The sequence below is a fragment of the Carettochelys insculpta genome, chromosome 19, assembly GCF_033958435.1.
Source record: "Carettochelys insculpta isolate YL-2023 chromosome 19, ASM3395843v1, whole genome shotgun sequence".
NCBI classification, from domain to species: domain Eukaryota; kingdom Metazoa; phylum Chordata; order Testudines; family Carettochelyidae; genus Carettochelys; species Carettochelys insculpta.
Genome location: NC_134155.1, coordinates 15,333,265 through 15,353,982, shown reverse-complemented (window position 1 = coordinate 15,353,982; position 20,718 = coordinate 15,333,265). Strand labels below are relative to the sequence as shown.

The window sequence follows — 20,718 nt, the reverse complement described above, 5'->3', positions numbered from 1 at the left end:
GTTGGGTTTATTCTAAATCCTCTCAATGAAACCTAAAATGTTTGGATTTCAGTTTAATTTACAGGCTTGAAACACAATAGTCCAGTAAATATTTTCCAGTACTGAGATTAAATGGGCTGATTTTAAGGGAGAACAAGTGAAATTCCCAGTTAGGCAAGCTTCTCATTTGAGCTCTGGCAATTTTGCCTGGATTCTGCTTTGTGGTGCCTCTGACCCAGAAATCAGAGTAAACAGTGCTGTAAATCAGAAACTCATGGGGACTTCTTCAGTGTACATTCCTTAGTTTACACAGTGTTAACTGATATGATTGTATCTTTCAACTCCATCGCTTGGAGACATTGTTGAGTTATACAGTTCAGCTATGTATCTAACCTCTCCCACAGTTCAGGAGTGCGTGCATTTGGCTGGCAGAGTGAGAGAGGTTGGATTACACCTATTTCTAGTACCTAGGGTTAGTGCAAATGGCAGTTAATAAGATAGGTAAGGTATTAATCTGATCCCGGGTCTGGGAACCGAGTTCTTAATGCTTTTCCTCTGTCTTTAAAGGATTTTCTCTTTTGGTGATTTCCGTGGTGTTTCAGTGTCTGTTTCCCCATTTACAGAATTATTATTAAATGGCTCTATTTTCATAGCACTTAGGTGCTCCAGTTTTGGCTTAGCACACCCATTGTGCTAGGTGCTGTACAAATGCAGGACAAGACAACAGTCCCTGCCCATCTATAATGAGGATGCCACTCACATCCCAGGTGTATTGAAAGGCAGTTAATATTTGTGAAGCTCTTTAGAGCTATGGCTACACTACAGAGGTATTTCAAAAATAAGGTATTTCAAAACAGCTGTTTCCAAATAGCTTATTTTGAAATAACACAGCTACACACAAAATGCATTTTGAAATAGCCCCTAGCTATTTCAAAATAGCATTTCTGGACACATGGTACTATTTCAGTATAGCGCCATTGGAGCCCATTGTGGCTTATTTGGAAATAGCATTATTCCATGGCTTAATAGTGCCTATTTTGAAATAGGCATTTGTCTTCCTGAAACGAGGGTTACCAATTTTGAAACAATGCACTCGCTACTTCTAATTTATTTCAAAATAGCATGTGAGTAGTGTAGACGCCAGCAAAGTTATTCCAAAATAACAGCAGTTATCTCGACATAGGTCTGCAGTGTAGATGTAGCTGAGGTGTTGCCATCCCTATTCCTGGGCATGACCAGTCTATATTCATACTGAAACTATACTATTTGCTAAAGATAGGCCCAAACTTCAATCGCAGAGCTGATTGGCTGCATACCCAAGCTTTGGTGAAGTGCTGTTCCAAGCTTAGTGGCTTGCCCTTATCTGTACAGTGGACCAAGCCAAACCCTTGGATGTGAACCCCACGGAACATTCAGATCTGAATCTCTTCCCTCCGGCTGTTGTTTTAAGATCGTGACTCTGTCGTGACCTCCCACTGCAATGCTCATGCCAAGTGAGAACAGAACTGTAACAGACAGTGAAGTGTTAGGAGCCGGAGGATGAGTTACTAGAGAGCTGTACCACATTCAGTCATCAAGAAGACCCTCAGCCCTCAAAAAACCCCGCAGTAAAAACCATTATTTCCTAGTATACAGTTGGTTGGGGGGGGCAGCTTGCAACAGGAAGGGGAATAAAGCTCCGTGTGCTCTCAGTAACCCACCACAATTTACAAACCGACCAAGCCAAGGCTTTTTCATTTCACAACATCCACTGTTTGCTAACAGGCAATTTCTATTACCCTGGGATGAATTTAGTTCTGAGAAATTACACAGGGCAACTTGCTGTTCCTGACAGCAGGTCTGCCCCAGTCCCATCAACCAGAGTCATAACTCCTAGCACTTTACACCGAACTCTGCATGATTTGAACGCTTGAAGAGTGAATCCAGCCTTCCTGTCTTGCACTCTGTTCCTGTGCTGTTGGATAGCCTGGGCTGTATGTTTCCGTTACATACCACATATCTCCACCCCCAAACCATGTAAGGACACACTCAGTGCATGGCTGCACCCAGAAGTGAAGGTATAGGAAGAACAAACTTCCATCCCCTCCCAGATGTGCAGAGGGGAAAACTGATCCATTTCTGTGCAAACAGAAGACCTGACCTCTTGTAGCCAGGAGCTCCACCCACAGCGTCAGAAGTCACAGTCTGTGTTTGGTTTGGGATTAAGCATTTGCATAGAAGAGCCCTAGTCCTGCTGCATCGGCCATGGGGCTCAAGCTCAGGGAGACAGCTGCTTCCTTCTTCTTTGAATATGACACCCCTCGGATGGTGCTTGTGCGGAACAAGAAAGTGGGACTCGTTTTCCGGCTCATCCAGCTTGTGGTCCTTGTGTACATCATAGGGTAAGGCTTTTGTCGCTTATTCATAGACTTCAGTGAGAAACATCACCTGGAAGTGCCTCTGAACTTGCCAGATGCTACGCCATCTGACCAGCCGCTAGGCTCAGTGCTGGTGTGGCCACAGAGTCCATTCCTGGTTGGCTCGGCTATTTGAATTTCTGGGTGAGAAGTAAAGCTGAGGGCCTGCCTGTTTGCCATCCATAGAAACCCTGAGCAGAGGTATTAGCTGGATTTGAAGCTTGTGGGTGATTGTATTTTGCTTCCTTACATTCCCCTGGCAGTTTCAGCGGAATACAGTATTTGCTGTTTGTTGAACAGTTTTGTGCTGCACTGTGGAACAGTTGCTGTGTTAAACCCCAGAGATAGCTGCATGTCAGTGACAAGTAACACAGTCCCAGTTGGTGAGCTCTTCTATAAGGGCCTGATCCAAAGCCCATTAAGTCATTGGTTCAGGCTCTCAATGCTGGCTGCTGTTACTATTTTGGTTATACTAAATGAAAGGCAGTTAGGGTTGGCTTTGTAGTTTATGCTCCCCAGTGGCCTGAAAGAGGGGGGTGGAGGGGGCTGGAATGAGGAAATAGATTTTCTCCCTCTTCGAGAGAGAGGTAAGGCCCGCTCCTGGGTGGAAGAATGAACACAGGATACCTCAGCCCCCGCAAAAACAAGGTGCCCATATCTGCTTTGGGCTGGGCCTAGAGGCCGCTAAAGGTCAGCAGAAAGTGCTTTAAACCACAAGTAAATAAAGCAAAGCTGTCTAAAGCTCTTGGCTGAAACTCAGAGGCAGGTCTCTGGCTGTTGAGTGCTGCAGAAGGATCGCCCAGCGAGAGTTCCCCTGTTCTGAATTGCCTGGGAAATTTTCAGCATGTTTGTTTTCAGAACTGGTATTGTAGTGGCCCCCCGCAGGCAGCCGTCAACTTCTGTGGTGTGGCAGGAGTATTTCTCAATAAGGTGGCAGAATTTCTGCACAGTGGGCCCTATGAGCCTAGCCACCTGCTAAACAATCTCACCACAAAGCATGCACACAATTCAGTGTGCATGTGGGCCACCGCAGATGCTGAAAGTCACTGAGGTAGGCAGTAAAGTTCATGCACCAGCCTACATTTCTGGACAGGCCAGCTAACGGGCATGGCAGATTCAGCACATCTGTTGTAGCCGCTCTTGGTGATGCTCCTGTGTGTACTTAGGGTTACCATATAAAAAGAGGACACCCCCCAAGACGAATTGAATCTGTATCGGTATCTACCAACTCATGTTGTATGAATGCGTTATAGTGTCTAGAGTGCATTAATACAAGGTGAGTTGGTAGATACCACTACAGATACACTCCCTCTGAGGGGTGTTCTCTTTTTTGAAAGGGCAAATATGGTAACCAATGGGAGCCTTGAAGGTGGACAGCAGTGGTGGAATGGGAGTGGGAGGCCAACATCTGCTCTGTAGCTGTTTGCCCCTTCCTGCACCAATGGGATGGATCTGGTGAGGTGTGTTCCTTGGTGGAACAATATGGATTTCACATAAGTACAATGAAGATGGGCAAAGCCCTAAAGAGGGACTGTAATTCCCTTTAGGAAATACCTGCCAGAGGTTTTCTGGCAGAAAGCTCAAGGCTTCCACAACAGAAGGCTTAACACCTCATGTCTCTTGGCAGGCAGTAGGACTGATTACTCTGCTTGTGGCTGAGCTGTACTAGTGTGAATTAGCAGCATTTGCAGGAGGGGCAGGGCAGCAACCTCACAAACCAGGAGGGTGATGGCAGTGAGACCAGTAATAGCTGCTGCTGGGACAGAGCAAGCCTTGGATTACTAAACTTGCTGTCTGGAAAGGGGATGAAAACTAACTTCACGTTTGGGGGGGTCCTTCCCCTGCCCCAGTTTTTCCTGACCAGCCTCATCTTCCGTCTGAGCTGTGGGACTATTGCAGAACTGGACACACACCAGAGGAGCCAGGGAGGGGAATACAGCCTTTAGAACCACACCAGAGGAAGGCAGCAAAGTCTCTGCTGTGGCTACAAAGCCAGAATCCAGCAGATACGGGCCATAAAGCCATGAACCATGATATGCTGACTGCATGGGCAATAAAAATGGCTACCAGGTGGGTAGGGGTATAGTTCTAAATCCAACCACCCACCTTTTTTAAAAAAAGGTGAAACTTGTTTAACTGCCAATATCAGGCCTGGGAGAAAAGCTCCTTCTCCATGTGTGAGACCTGCTTGTAGACTGCGTTCACCATCTCTGCCAGATTACATGTGCTGCAGCCTCTGATGGACCCATATGCTCAAGTGGCACAGCTACCCTGTCTTTCTGAGTGAGCTTCTTCCCTGGTTTCCTCAGCTTTCTGCACATTATAACTATGTTCTCTTTTAATGAATAAGCCTGAGGAAATCTGATGATTTTTTAAAGCAAGTTTGCCAGGCAGTTTTTTTTTCTTTTAATTTAATATATAAATGAGCCTAGTTTTTGCAGTGAACAGTTTGCTGGGAGATTTTTACAATGCTGGGCAGCCTGTCTGCTTTGGGGAAGATGTAGTACTGCAATGACACCTACTACTGCACGTGTAGCGTGATGCTGTGGTCATTGAACGCAGAGCGAGAACCTTTGCCTGCATCAAACCTTCAGGAATTTAGGCAGAAAATTAGAGCAAAGGTTTTTAACCACCAGAGGAGAGAAGTCCTGGAAAAGATGCCCAAAGGAAGCAGTGGAGCTACAAAGCCTGCCCGGCTGGAAGACTGGACTGGATAAGCTCATAGAAGGGATGGTATGATGAGATTGCCTATGATGGCATGTAGCTGATCTGTAACTATTAGAAGCACCTATCCCCAGGGGCTGGTGATTGGACGCTAGATGAGGAGGGCTCTGAATTACTAGAGAGAAGGCTTTCATGGGTGTATAGCTCTGCTCAAAGTCTAACTCGTTTTCATATCTGAGGTCAGGAGGAAACATTCCCCTCAATAAGATTGGCTGAAACGGGGGAAGGGATGGAGTGTCATCTTCCTCTATAACAGAGGCATGGGTCACTTGCAGGGCTAAAGGAGCACAAATGGTGAATTCTCTGTTACTTGCAGTCTTTAAATCATACATTAAGACTTCACTAACTCAGACACAGGGTACGGTTCTCCTACAGAGGTGTACGGGTGAGGTTCTGTGGGCTGCAACGTGCAGGTCAGACTAGATGATCATGGTGGTCCCATCTGGACTTAAAGGCTATGACTCTTTGACTCAGTTTTCAGTAGCCATAGGGCTTGTACTGTCTCTGTGGTCCAGTTGCTTGAGTTACATGACTGCATACACTTAGCTAGTGCATTCTCTTACTAGATGCAAAGTCAGGACTAGCTCAAAAAAAAGAAAACCCCAGAGGCAGCTTTGTCTCTGTGGCTTCCTCTTCCTTGGTACCCTTTTTTCAACTGTGTACATCTTAAGATACAGTTATCGGTGAACTCCAAGCACATGCAGGCTTTACTTCGTGGGCCTGTGGGTTTTTTTTTAATCTGACAAGTTTACAGGCAGAGACTTTTCTAACTGTGGCAAGGCTACAATGAGATTTGTATTTTCCCTCTCGTTATCAAGGGGAGGGCTCAGAAGGAAGTGAGCGTTAGGATAGGCCATGTGATAGAAACATGTTTTGTTTGTCTTGGTGTTAGCCGACACTAAAGGGGTGGCTGATCGGTGTAGTGCTTAGTGCCAGAAGGAGTCCTTTTTACATCCAAGTCTTTAACTGCTAGGACAGACTGTCCCTTTGCAGTGGGCAGCCGGGGGGCTGACAGATGCCCCAGGAGTTTGCCCCTTGGCAGGCGGCCAAACTCAACGCCCAGTTTCCAGCACACTAGCACCATTGACCCTAAGGGGTTAATTAGCCAGAAACTAGCTAGGGTTCTTTGGTTGCGTATGGCTTGGTGCAATTACTGGAGGAGTCAGGCTTAGCGTAGTGGTTATTATGATTTATTACAGTGAAAAGTTTAGCATGTAAGAAATGTGAACTTACAGGTAATTTTAAATTATTAAACTTAACTTTAGTTACAGCAACAATGAGACTTAACCTATTAAATGCATGCAAAATAATACATAGCAGGTATAATTCTCACCCCTGCATCGTCCGACTGGTGTTGCCAGCATCTGTCACTCAATCCCTCGGGAAGAAGAGTACGAGGAGGGCGTCCCCTTACCTCGGGAGGCAAAGGCACGTCCTGACCAGCAGGTTAGGCAATTGCAGCTCAGCTTGTTTCTGCTGCTAGGCCCTACTTTATACCCCACTGGTTATGTACACCCTTCATTATCTGAAGACACCAATTGTGCTGGTCCGTCTCAGAGACGCCAGTCTCAAAAGACAGTTACCAGTTAATTTACACTTGGTAGGTGAAGATAGCCAAATGTTAGCCAAATCATAAAAACAAAACATTCTTTTCTCATGGGCGTAGGATTTCTCTCCTGTAACGTTATGTGGGCGTATCACTTATAAGTACTGTTCAAGGGTAGCCCAAGGCCCCTGGTTCCCAGAACAGCCTGCTTGTCCCCTTTATCTATTTTCTTGTGCTTCCCATGGTTTCGATGCCTCAGCACATCTGTGCTTTGTAGTAGCTACAGTGAAGGAGGAAGCGGGGAGTTGTCTGGCTACACTTGGTGTGTGGTATGCACAGAATGCAGACAGCAGATAGGATGCATCCTGTTCCAGCCAGCCCCTGCAACAGTAAGGCTGGATCTGAGCCCCAATCCTCAGTCTGAGCACCCTCAAAATATGGAGGAAGTTGTTATAGAGCAGTAGCATCAGGACACCAAAAGATCAGGGTCCCATTGTTCTGGGTGCTGTATGTACGTAGTAAGACAGTTCCTGCCCAAATAGCCTTCAGGAAGAACAACATAAATGATTAAGGATATGAAACAGCTTCCAAATGCAGAGAGATTAAAAGTCTGGGATTGTAAGGTTGAAAAACAGGCGACTGGGTGTGTGTGGATGTGAGAGAAGTCTGGAATAGTGTTTCCCAAATGGTATTCCTTGGAACCCTGGGGTTCCACGAAGTGAAAAGGAGGGTTCCATGCGAACATTCCGTTACAAGAGCTGACGTCTTTGTGGCTTCTTGCCCTGCCGCCACTGAAACAGTAGAACTCAATTTAATTGGTGTAACGGCCAGCAGGGCAGTGGGAAGGATCCAGCTGTTAAACCAACTGAATTTAGTTCCACTATTTCAGTGGTGACAGGACAGGGAGCTGCAGAGAGCCCCTCACTAACTCTGCTACCCAGGTGGCAACACCACTCCAGAAGGCTTGGCTCAGCTCACCCCTGCCAGCAGAACACCTCTCCACCAGCCTTCCTTCTGCTGGGCACATGGCTGCCTGGCGTAGGCTCCCCAGCCAGTGCCATGGATGGGTTAGTCCCAGGGGTCAGTTTGGGGCTGAAGTAGGTTAATCCTGGGGATGAGGGGTGGGGGCAGGTTTGGGACTGAGAGCAGTTAATCTTGTGGAAGCGGGGTGGGTTTGCTCAATGCACATCTGAAGAAGGAAGCAGTTAGAGAATAGCAGAAGTTATAACACTGTGACTTGGACTCCTGCACATGTGCTCATTGTTAAAAAATGGACATGGCTAAGATTGACCCCAATTAATGCCATTTAGCTGCTCTAGATAAATAAGCCATGTGCTGTTCATTGCTCTTCACTGAGGTCTATGGGCTATATTCATTCATGTTAATTGCATCTGGTGCTGCTGAGGAAAAGTTGCAAACAAGGCTAAACTCCCTGCTCTAGCCTAGGAGCTCACAGGAGAGAGTATCAGAGGAGTCACAATATCTGCAAAGCAGAGAGGTCTGTATCTGCAAAAACAATGAGGAGTCCTGTGGCATCTTAAAGACAAACAGATTTATTTGGCCATAAGCTTTCATGGGCAAAGCCACCTTTGTCAGATGCATACTTTTTTGCCTACCAGAGCTCATACCCAAATAAATGTGTTAGGCTTTAAGGTGCACAGGACTTGTTTTTAACTGGAAAAAGTGTCGGTTTCAGGTCACCAACTATCTAATACTAAGCCAGAAACTAAAATGTAAGTCTGGTAATAGGTAAGACTCTTCTTTCCACCCTTCCAGTCAAAACAACAAGTCCTGTGGCACCTTATCAACTAATAGCTATTTTGGAGCATAAGCTTTTGTGGGCAAAACTTTCTCTTTGCTCATGAAGGCTCCAGGAGCCCTCTGCTCTCGGGGAAGTCGGTGGTTTGGTTGGAGGTTTTCCTGGATTCAGGCTCTTTTTTTCTAGACTTCACTGCTGAAAGTACCTCAGTGCTCTTCAGCCTGCTCTGGCTGTTGTTTCAAAATGGGAAAAGGAAAATTCTGAGGTATGTGCATTTTTTTTGCTTTAGCGTCTGCCTGCAAGTAGCTGGGCTGAGACCACTGAATTTGGTCTCTTAGTCACTGCTGGTGTAACATCCCTCTCCTGGGTGGGACAGCAGCAGCAGGGGCTGAACCTGGATCTCAGGATGGAAAAATCGCAAGTCTCTGTCATTATTAACACCACCTGCTACTCAGCAGACCCCAGCCTCTGACATGTCCTGCGCAGCCTTTGCAATGTGGCTAATTACACACACCCGCAACAGCTAGTGATAGATGTTCACCACCACTGCCTCTATGCTCAGCAAGAAAATGTCCCCAGCAGAGCACTCGCTATGCATGCCAAAGCGACTGGGACCAATGCCCACATTCTATAGAAGATGAAAACCAGATCTCTCCTTTTTTAGTCTGACTGACTCTTACACAGATGGGTCTGCGATTTCTTGGACTGCAGTGCAAAATGGTCACCTGGCCTGTTTTACAATATCTCACAGAGTAAATTAAAAGACAGTTCATGTAACAGGTTTCTTAGTGTCAAAATCTGGCCATAATGAAAGTATAACTAGCTGTGTAAATGTGGTGAACCTTTGATAAAGTAATCTGTACACTAATATTTGGACAACATGTGTAATTTGTTTCTACTATCCTGAGCTTGCCAGCTGTCAGCTGAGACCACAGATTGGCTAATTATTAGTATGAATTATACCAGATATACTGGGGGCAGGGTGATGTTTTGGCCATTAAGCATTCCTCTGATTTAATTTAATCTGACAAAGGTTTCCCTCATCTCTTGATCATGTGGTCAAATTCGTATTTCAAGTGGGGGAAACCAAGCAGGTTTCTCTCCCTCTCACCCTCCCATAGACTGCATTGTGGCTAGCAAAACCAACTCATGCCAGAAGCAAAAGCTGCTAAATTCATATAGTTAAAGGACATGCATTTTAGTTTGAAGGTCTCTTACTTTGTGGAATTATTACACAACCCTCCTCTGGACTTTCCATTACATTGCACCTGACAAAGTGGTCCTTTGCCCATGAAAGCTTATGCTCCAAAATGTCTATTAGTCTATAAGGTGCCACATTGTTATTATACATTTTGTGCCTCTGTTGAAATCTGGAGACAGCGACATTAAAGATGGGTAAGGATTAATAAGTGGTTAGAAAAGAAGACTGGAAGGTGAGACTTTGAGGACTATGTGGTCTCTTTCAGGTTTGCAAACTGGCTGCCTTAGATTTTTTTTCAGTTCCCAACATTACACGCTTTTAAAAGGGGGGGAGAGAGAGAGAGAGAGAGATGCTATTTCCCTAATTTGTGGAGTATAGCATGGCTGACCAAGTTATTTCTGTAGAGCCCTTTGAAACCTATTGATGAATGATGCTATGGAAGAGATTGAAAAGCCTTCCAGGTAAGGAGATTAATGTAGGTCTATTCCTGGAACACTTTGTGCAAGTATCTGCTGTAGAATCAGCAGACTTGCCTGTGTGAGCTAGACTTGCAAGCTCTGAAACACAATAATATACCACCTGCAAGAGTGTGCAACTTGGCTAAAGCAAGTTTGAAAATACCTTCAAGAAGTCTTGCTCTAGCTGTTTGTGGTTCTGGTCTGAGTTCTGACCAGGACTTGCAGGGTTGTGCAAAAAGGAATGGTGGGGTTTAAAAAACAAACAAACACCAAAGCTTGGTTTGAGCTAGGTTCCAATTTTGAATGGCTTCTTGTTTTGTTGTGATTTCTGTTTGAACTGAACAATTCCTGTTCCCCACCAGGAATTTCAAAATGCATTGCAAGATATTTTACACAGCTATAGCTCAGTGATGCTTCCCAAACATACCAATAGCTCCTTCCAGCCACAGCAACCTTTCTGAAGAGGAGTGCCGAAATTTGACCCTTCGACCTCTATGTACAGTCCAAGTGCTGGTGATGCTTTGTAAAGTCACTAATAGTCCTACTTTTGGCAGCTTCATTAATAAATAAATGAAGATGCAGAGCTTTACCAGTTAGGTGGTGGTTGGTAGCATTAGCTGGTCTTTTGTTAAACCACAGGCAGGCTGGCGTTGAGCAAGATCCCAGCTGTATAGGAGAGGAGGGTTGGGGCTGAGCTCCCACTTCACATGCTGAAGAAAACGGGCTCATGTGCTGCTCTTGGCACCCGTGCTGGGGATTGCTGACCCCTGACTCAAAATACTTTAGCAGCATGGCTGGGTTAAAGCTCTCGGCACTCCTGTGAGATGGGTAAGTTTTGTTACCTTCATTCTGCAGATGGGAGAATTGAAGTCTGTAGATTCAGTTAAGGAAAAAGATTTCTAGGATGGCCTCTACTTCTGAATGTCTCCGCAAGTGTCCAACTTCAGAAGCCACCTGGGTCTATTTTCAGAGGAGCTAGCACCATCACAGGCCTAGCACTGGGGATGCTCAGCACTTCTGGAAGTCAGCCCCCCAGCTTGTAAAGTGGGAGACCTAAAAAACCTGAGGCCATGCTTGAAAGCTTAGTTACATAAGGCGTTAGTGGCAGAACAAGGAACAGAACTCACCTCCCCAAACACATTGCTGTGCTTCAGCTCCTGCACAATGCTTCCGCCTTCTACACTATCTCTGGTTTCCCTCTTCCACAAATGGAGCTAATCTACGTCTACTCCATCCTGGTAACAGGTAACTAGACAAAACCAGACAGACACCCCACTGTAATCCTATGAATGTGATGTTCTGTTACTCACCTGAATGACTTTGTTTGCCTAGGTGGGTTTTCCTCTATGAGAAGGGTTATCAGTCAGAGGATGGCATCATCAGCTCGGTCTCGGTGAAACTCAAAGGTTTAACGGCTACCAACATTAGTGGGATAGGCCCACACATCTGGGATGTGGCTGACTATGTTTTTCCACCTCAGGTAAGGAGGGTAGAAGGCTTTTTTCTAATCACTGTCCTTTATTCACACTCATGGAGGAGAGAAAACCAGCGAATGACTCACCAGCTGTACAGCATTCTCTGTGAATTGGCTGCATGCGCTGAGCTTCCACTGTCTGAAGGGGAGTCCATTCTACAGCACACTCAGGGCTTTATTTCTAGATGTCCTGAGCATTTGCTACTTCCCTTAAGGTCAACTGCAACTGAAGCACCTCCTAAAAAAAATCAGACTTTGAGTTACCATCCATTAGTTGCCATTTCTTTTGTGCCAGTATTGTAGTGATGGCTGAGCCACTTTGTATAAGCATTAGCATATATATTTTCCATCCAGCCTCCACACTTCTGTGCTCTGACTCCCATCTTCATTGCTTCTGACTCTTCTCGTCTTCAGAGGTATGGTGGGGGTCAGACCTGAACTCCCCCTTCTCCCTAGTGATGAGGGGATCCAAACTGCTGATGAGGTTTGGGGCGGTGCAGTGCCCAACGGCAGCCCAAAAGGATGTGTCCTCAGGAGACAGAACATCACAGATAGTGATGGTCTCATTGTTCCTCCTTTCTCTATTTGGCTGGGTGGTATTTTATCTCCACTTCCTTCTGCTGTGCCTCTCTGTGCAACCCATGGGAGAGACTGCATGCCTCTCATGAGCAACCACCTGGACAAATCTTCACAGCAGTGGTGTTGGTAGGCATAGGAAGGTTAAAGGTAAGTCTGCCAAAGGGTGGAAGGAGTCATGGGCACCCTGATCGCCTTGGCCAGCATGTGCTCTAGGAGGGATTATTTGCCGGCTGGGCCATGGTCAGATGGAATGTTTTTGCACAATGATAATATCCTCCACCCAGTAACTCCCTGCCCCACAAGAAGGGCCACTTGAAAATAAGTTTCCACCATTGACCTGATCGCATTTCTCTTTTGTAGGGGGACAGTTCTTTTGTGGTGATGACGAACGTCATTATTACCCGTGGACAGAAGCAGGATATTTGTCCTGAGGTAAATTAAAGTTTTATATTTGCAAGATTTTTTTTTTTAAATTTAGATATATGAGGGATGGGTGAATCAATTCAGGAAAAAAAATTGGGCCTCTTCCCTCTCTCCCTGGTGTTTGCCTAAAATTCCAGCCAGTCCCTCAAATGAAAGAACTTAGAGAACTTACCCAAACTCAATCACAACTCAGTGTTTAAGTTCAAGTTTTGTGATAGTTTCACACCAGTTCTTACTGTGCCACTCTCTATTAATCCAGCATGCATCACCGCCCCATTTCACAGATGGAATAACTGAGGCACAGCAGGGGAAAAGATTTGCTCAGGGTTATAGAGCAGGACAGAAGTAGAGCTGGGAACAGCTGCTCTCCTGACATCCAGTCTAATGGTCATCCACTGAATGGTGAGACCCTGGAACTGTCTCACATTGCTGAAATATGTAGTCACCAGTTTTCTCTATGCACAGTGATAGACAAGTCAGTTCACAAAGGGCTTCTGCCTGATGAATACAAGACAGTCTCTAAGCTACAGCAGGTCAGGGTGCAATAGTTCCCTGGGGTAGTAAAGTCCCATCTCTTTTGGGGTAACAAAGCCTATAGTTTTCCCACTAGTTTCCTACTAGTGAGCTTCAGATCCTTAGCTTTATGGATATTAAGCTGATTATTCTTATTCAAAAAATATCTTGGGAACAGAAGACTGCTCTTAGGCCCACTGATGGGGGTGGGAAGGCAAAGGGGGCTGTTACCCCCAGGCCTGGCATTTCAAAGGGGCCTGGAGCTCCGGTCACCATTGAAACACTGTGCATGGCTGCCAGGGAGTGGGGGAAGAGTCCCAACACTGTGACTGCCCTTGGCTTTGCAACTTCTAGGGTGTGGAGCTGGGCTCCCCTCCCACCTTGCTCCAGGGCCCACAGCTGTTGGTGCTGCTGACTATTGTTAATGTGTTTGGATGTATTGTATTACAGTAGCCTTCTGTAATAAAACACTCTGGGAACTAACAATCTCATTAGCAAATCTATTTTTAGCCTCCCCACATCCCCCCACAGCACACATGTGACTCTTGATAACTCTTATTATGTGGTTTCCAAATAATTTGCATTTGCTCAGTGGAGACATGGCCATGAAGGACGGTTTCCCTTTACCTGGTCTTGGAAGGATTTGCCTCAGAAATCTCCCAGGGTTGCAGGGCACCTTGTATTACAACACATAGTCTCCTGCAGCAATCTGTGCTCTCACACCCCCAGGAATACCCTCTGCAGTGTGGCTGAGATTTTCCAAGCCATTTAAAGGATTTGGATGCTCAGTTCTCCCTCAGTTTGTCAATTTGAGAATCCACGTCCCCTCTAGCAGCACTGAGAATCCCGACTTGCATATATAACTGGAATTGATACAGGCCCTCTTGAAGTGTTGCCATATCTGCTATGGTTGATTAGCTGGCTTGAGTTTACCATGGCCTCCTTTATACATGTATTTGCAGGACACGCTCCTTACTGAGGCAGAGGATGGCACTGCAGTACCTGCTTAGGCTCAACAGCAAAGACAGTCAGATTCCCTAGGGATTTTCTCCCCTTACATTCTGAGACCAGTCACCTACAAGCTCTGTCACCTGGAGAGCAAAATTCTCAATGCAGTCTGGGGCTTCTCTTCACTGAAGAGTTGCCTGGACTTAAAGCTCCCACTGCCCCTAATTCAAATCCTGTCCCCATGCAAAACCCCTTTACATGAGTGTGGTATACTTTTAAGTTGAGGTGCCTGGCCCATTGCAGGGGTACAGGGTGTGTGCTCAGTGAGTACAATTTGTCATCTGCCAACCCAATCATTCAGAGTAGCATTATTTTGTATTATCTAGTGCAATGTGGCTGTTCTCACGCAAGCTCAGGTAGCCATGAGCAGTGATAAGAAGTTTCTCTGCAGTAAAGACATACCTTCAGGTCTGGTCTATGAGGAATGTTATGTTCTGCAAGCTAGTAAGCTGTAGACTTGCATCCTAGTTTGTTTCACAGAAATACCCCATGTAGACAAGTCTAAATACAACTGGAGTTCATAACTTGTGGGGTTGAAGAGGACATTCCACAGACAGTACAGAAAGATTGCAGGGCACCTGATTCTCAGCCACTGAGAGATGTCTGCTTTCTTTCTCCTCACAGCTGCCAGATGCAGGACAATGCAATACTGACAGTGATTGTATCCAAGGGAAGTACAGTCGCCAAGGGCAAGGTAAGAAGGGAAGCAATATGATTGTGAGCTCTTCAGAGCAGGGGCTTTGTCTCTGAAACCCCTAATTTGTTTTTGGTACCATATGAATAACAGGCTGTGAACAGTTCTGAGTCTAGATGGTACAATGAGAGGCATAACAGAAATGCAGAGACTAGATTAGATGGGTGCTTTTGTTACTTTCTCATGGTGCAAGGAAGGTCGCTATATTCAGCAGAGATGGGTTGAACTCATTTGGAAAGAGTCAGAGAGAAGATTGTCTTATTCCCATGCTTTGGAAAAAGGGTCAAACACGCCCACCATCACATGCACACTGGCCTGTGCATTCTGCAGTGGTGCCTCATTGGCAGCAGAAAATAAGACCCCCGCAGATTCAGTGCAAGTTTTTCTAACTTCCTTCTCAAGGATTTTTCTTTCAGTCGTAAGCAGGTGGAGGAAATTCCATGAAGCAAGTTGGTGGGAGCTATGTAATTGGGCATGCTGGTCAGTTGGTCTCTGAATAAGCATCCCTTCAATGTGCTCTTGGATAGTATGCAATTATAACCTTTCACTTCCAAGTAGTTTTTAGAGCAGAAACGTATTTGCACCTAAGCAGCTATCAACATGAAGAAACTGACAAGGGGATATGAATGACCCTAATAAGTTCTCTCCAAACCACTCTCCTATTCTGTGCTGAAGAGATCAGAATCTAACAGTCGGAGACGTTGAACTGGTTACTTTTGGGGTTCTCTGTTCCATAGCTGCAGTTGGTACATTTTTAAATGTCACTTGGGCAAACCTGGAAACTTGTGGGGAGAAATACAGGGTGACTGTGGGGACAGTCTCTGTACACTGCATGATTTCTGGCTGATACTGCTATTTGCATGATGACAACTTCACAACACAGGTTGTACCTCCCTCATCCAGCACACTTGGGACCTGAGTGGCCCCAAAAAGAGGGGATTTGCCAGACGAGGGGAGGAGAGGTCAGTCCAGCTGCCTGGAGAGTGGCCCCCTGCTCCTGCAGGGCTATGCTGTAGGGCTGTGGGGCTCCCAGCCCCCAGACAGCAGGGGTCCCCACAGCTGTGGATATGCCAAAGGGGTGTGCCCCAGCTGGCTCCCAGCTGTGGGCCTGCCAGTGGGATTCTGTGCCCCAGCCAACTTCCTGCCACAGGGCTGCTGGGGTACCCCCAGTCAGGCAGGAGTCCCCACAGCTGGGGCTGCCAGCAGGGCTCTGTATGTCAGACAGCTCCCAGCTTCAGGGCTGCTGGGGTTTTCCCCAGTGGGGGTCCCATGTGTGCTGTGTGGCCCAGTATCAGCCTTCAGGATAGCTCAGTGGTTTGAGCATTGGCCTGCTAAACCCAAACCCAGGGTTGTGAGCTCAATCCTTGAGGAGGCCATTTAGGGACTGGGAGCAAATAGATATTAGGGATGGTGCTTGGTCCTGCTGAGAGGGCAGGGGACTGGACTAGCTGACCTCCAGAGGTCCCTTCTAGTTCTGGACGGTGTGTGTGTGTGTGTGTGTGTGTGTGTGTGTGTGTGTGTGTATCATGTCAGATGAGGGAGTTTGAACCTGTATAATTGAATGCCTTTACGTGAATGTAGACCACCCTTGCCAATAAGGGAAGTTGGGGATCATTAGAACATAACCACTACCTGTTCAGGTGGAAACACCCTGGGACTATGATGTAACTGGTTATCCTCAGCTTGAACTTCCTCCTACTCCTCTGAAGAAGTTGGGGGGGAAGCAGAAAATCCCAGATGCAGGGCAAAGAAAAAAGAAAGCCTCAGGTGTTGATGTTTGTCTTTAACAACCCCAGAAGTTGTGTGGATATGAGGAGGCACACTGAGCTATCCAGAGAAAACCACACAGGAAGCTTTGAGCAGGAACTGGGCGGAGATAGGCAACCTTTCCTGGGGGAAGGGTAATGGTGGTGGTTTAGCTGCAGGCTCAACCAACCACAGAAAACAGCAAACTGGCAGAGAGGCGACAACGAACAAAACGCAGCAGGAGAGAAACCTGTATACCCACACAGCACTTTCATCCCAGCCCAGAGAGTAGAGAGCAAACTGAGGCAGGGGAATGCCTGTAGGTTTTATTGTCTTTGTATAAATATGGATATTTCTCATGCTACCGTGAGAAGAGCAGCAGTTTTTTTTATGTTCTTGCAGGGTCTGCCTGTGTTGTACATGCTACACCTGTCACATATCCTTGCAAAGTTAACCTATGAACCCAGGGCATCCCCACAACAGGAGTTTTGGGAAAGGGTGTGGTTAGGGTTGGGGTGGAAAGTCTGAAGGACTGCTAGTGGTTCCTGGGCCAGGCAGTTGGACTGTGGGGTCTCAAGCCAATCCTCTGTTTCACACTCCCTGCCTAGAGGCCCAGCCAGAGACAGAGACAGAGCCTGAGCATTACCGCTCACAAGATTCAGTGGCTGGGTTGCTCACAGCAGTGTGGTGCATAGCTAGGAGGAGCCATTCAACTAGATCTACAACAGCAGGCACTGCTAAAAATTGAGCAACTAGCTGGATTCCCAAGGAACAGGATCTCCAGATCCTCAAGGCCTGACTGTCCCCTAACAATCAAAGTGGAATAAATCTGGAATAAATTGCCTAGAGAGGTTGTGTCATCTCCATCACTGACGATGTTTAAGAGCAGGTTAGACAGACATTTATCAGGAATGGTCTAGATGGTGCTTGGTCCTGCCATGAGCATGAGGGACTGAACTTGATGACCTCTCAAGTTCCCTTCCAGTTCTATGAATCTATGATAAGGTGAACTATGTCAGGGAGAGTCAGAACTCAGGGATCAGTTTATAGCTTTGCCGTGGACTCAATCTTTGGCCGTACCCAACTCCCTTAACTTCAGTCTTCAAAGTGAAATTCACCCCGTGCACAAGGCTTATTTTGCTGGTTAAATGCTGCATAGATCTTGTGCTGACCATCTGCACAGGTGTGCACCTGACCCATATATGCATATAATGTTATCTCTCTGAGTTTTAGAACCAAGTGTGTTAACCACAGATCAATTGCAAAGCCTCATAGATACTCATCTTCAGCATTATTCCATTTCTTGAGGCATGTGTGACATTTGCCACCATGCTTTGTCTATTATAATTGTTTATTTGTTAGTTAACAGTAACATCTAGAACTCGGAAGTATGATTGGGGCACCGTTGTGGTGTATATAGGAAACACACAGTGTGAGAGACAGTTTATGTCCCAAAAAGCTTGCAAATCAAATAGACAAAAGAGACAAAGGAAGGGCTGCTATCTCTGTTTCACAGAGGAGGAGTGGAGTCACAAAGACACTGTGTGACTTCCTCTAGGTTACATGGGGAGTCTGTGGCAGAACTGTGATTTAAATCTTAGTCTCCACTGCTCTAGGAGCACAAGGCTGCCCTTTGTCTCAGTAATGTGAGGTCTGACAGTGTGAGCATCTCTAGCTGTTGGACAGTACTATAATCCAACTTCAGGTGTGAACTTTAAACTCTGTTTTCTTCAGGTATCATGACTGGGAAGTGTATACATTTCACCTCTGATGTCAAGACCTGTGAGATTTTTGGGTGGTGCCCCGTAGAAGTGGATGACCAGATTCCTGAGTAAGAAATGATCCTATTTTCAGTCATGCTTCCTTAGCTGGTTGTCAGGGGTGCTAGCTGGTTGTGAGGGTATTGCTGGTTTTGGATGTAACCTCAGGATTGCACTGGACAAGAACGCTGATTAACTACTGCTGCTCATGAGCCAAATATTGAAGGTCCTACTCAGGGCCAAATGCTAACACTGCTGCTCCATGACTTAGACCATGGCCACAGTTTTGCAGAGCAGCAAATATATCCTTGGTGGTGGAACTGGTTAGAAGATTTACAGTTAAAAAAACCTGCTTGTGTTCCAAAGGCTGCAGCAGGAGAGCCAGCACTAATCAGCAACATCACTCATTGGAGTGTGTGTGAATACACAGGCATCGCGAATGGAAATATACTATGATAATGTATTCTCCACCATAATGTTATTACTCAGTCGCAGTCAGGAAGAGGGTATTCATTAAGATAGGCACAAATATATAAGAAGAGACAGTCCCTGCCTTGAAGAGCTTACAAATGAAATGAATTTAGCTTCCAAGTCTTCAACATAAGCCTGCATGCACAGATGCAATTTAGATTTTTTATTGACATGTACAAACCGGCACTTAAACTCTTAGGAACTAAGGCCTTTGCTCTCCAGATGATTACCAGCCAATGGCCTTCTCCTCAGGACGCAGCTGGGGTTTTGGCTGACTGTGCCAGTCACATGATGTTGTACATCAGCTCATGTGTTATGGGTCTTCTGACCAGCCCATCACCAGGATTCCCTCTCTCTGTGGGTGCTTTCAGGCTTTGGGGTGTATTGTCATGCCAGGGTTTTACTAGCTTCTTCTCTGCCCAAGCAATGTGGTCATGGAAGTCCAGGATCCGTGGAATCCTGAGTATGTGTCAGCTCCCTGCCCCCTTCTGAGGCTGCACAGGGTCTCACCATCACTGGGAATGAGAGCCTCTCAGAAACCAGGGGATTTGAGCGTGTTGCCTTTTGCAGGAGTTTTGCTTGAGGATAAGGACTTCAGAATTTGTCCAACATGTTCAGCAGAAAATTAATTCTGGAGATGATTTAAATTCCTCTGTTCCAACTTGCATCTAAGGAAGCGGGTCTTTGCCCAGGAAGGCTTATGCTCCAATAAATCTGTTGGTCTATAATGTGCCACAGGACTTCTCATTGTTTTTGCAAATACAGACTAACACGGCTACCCCTCCGACACTCTGTTCCAACTATAAAAAAAACAGGTGCCCCCAGGGTAGCCAGTCACAAAACCAAAGCCTTCCAAACTACATCTGATTTTAGCCTCTGCATAAGCCAATGGGGTCATTTCTAAGTACAATACTAAAATGTACCAAATATTCAGACTTCAGTATTATTGCTTCTTCATAATAAAGTCAAAACAGCATGTAATGAATGGAAGCTTCTTAAACAGGGACAGGAAAATGTTGTCTGCACAGCAAATATTCTCCCTTCTCTGTAGTGCTTCTACCTTGGAAACTTTGGAATTCATGTTTTTACCTAGAAAGTGCAAAAACCAGACCAAAATAACTTTTGGTTCCAGATTGTGATCATTTGTACACCATCCCACATAATTTGTTTGCATCTGTTTTGCTTCATTGTATTGTAAAATTATTTTAGAGGTAGGCTCACTGAAAGACAAGCACTTGCTAACATGTGTCTTTTTCAGCCCCCCATTGCTCTTAGAAGCTGAAAACTTTACCTTATTTATTAAGAACAGCATCACCTTCCCCAAGTTCAAAGTCTCCAGGTGAGTAAACTTCTTTTTTAAAGAGATCAAAGGTTAAATTTGTAGGACTATTTTTTTCTTATCACTCATGAGTTTGATACTTGACACTACATACAGAGATGTAGGATTGTACTTAGAACTCTTGGCTCATTTCGTGCAGAAAAATACTATCTCTTGTCCCTGAGTTTAGTAGATGTTTGATTGCAGCAGTCAATAACAGATTGCCTAGCATGATACTCAAAGGAGTCACTAACCAAAACTGGGAAAAAATCAGACTGCTCATGTGAACAAAGGTATGAACTTGCTCAAGACAGTATGGCCTACTTTCATAACACATAATTTAGTGTAGCAGGGAGTGAGTCTCAGCCTGGGCAGACAGATTCACGCTGGCACACTAAATCAGCAGTATTTGTATTGCTGTGCTGGGTGGCTAGCCCGAGCCTCTGCAACAACATTCACACTGCTATTTTTACCACACTAGCTCAAGCACTGCTAGCATGCATCTGTCTGTTGGGAGGCTCGCATCCAGCTGCTGTGCCCCTAATGGCACGAGCACTGGCTTGGGACTCAGGAGGCCTAGGTGTACTACCAGCTGTGCCTCTGACTTTAGATAAGTCACTTTTCCTGCTCTAAGCCTCAGTTTACCATCTGTAAATTGGGGATAATGAT

The 20,718-nt window shown here is 45.8% G+C and overlaps 1 protein-coding gene across 1 annotated transcript in view; it reads left to right on the top strand.

Moving 5' to 3' along the window:
* Positions 1-2,078: 2,078 nt before the first annotated feature.
* Positions 2,079-20,718, top strand: part of P2RX1 (purinergic receptor P2X 1) — a 33,196-nt gene continuing 14,556 nt past the window's right edge. The window contains exons 1-6 of the mRNA XM_075013831.1: positions 2,079-2,360; positions 11,396-11,543; positions 12,477-12,548; positions 14,685-14,754; positions 18,235-18,331; positions 19,990-20,070. Of these exons, the coding sequence (XP_074869932.1) occupies positions 2,224-2,360; positions 11,396-11,543; positions 12,477-12,548; positions 14,685-14,754; positions 18,235-18,331; positions 19,990-20,070 (605 nt within the window). The 5' untranslated portion in view covers positions 2,079-2,223. The remainder of the gene's footprint in view (positions 2,361-11,395; positions 11,544-12,476; positions 12,549-14,684; positions 14,755-18,234; positions 18,332-19,989; positions 20,071-20,718) is intronic.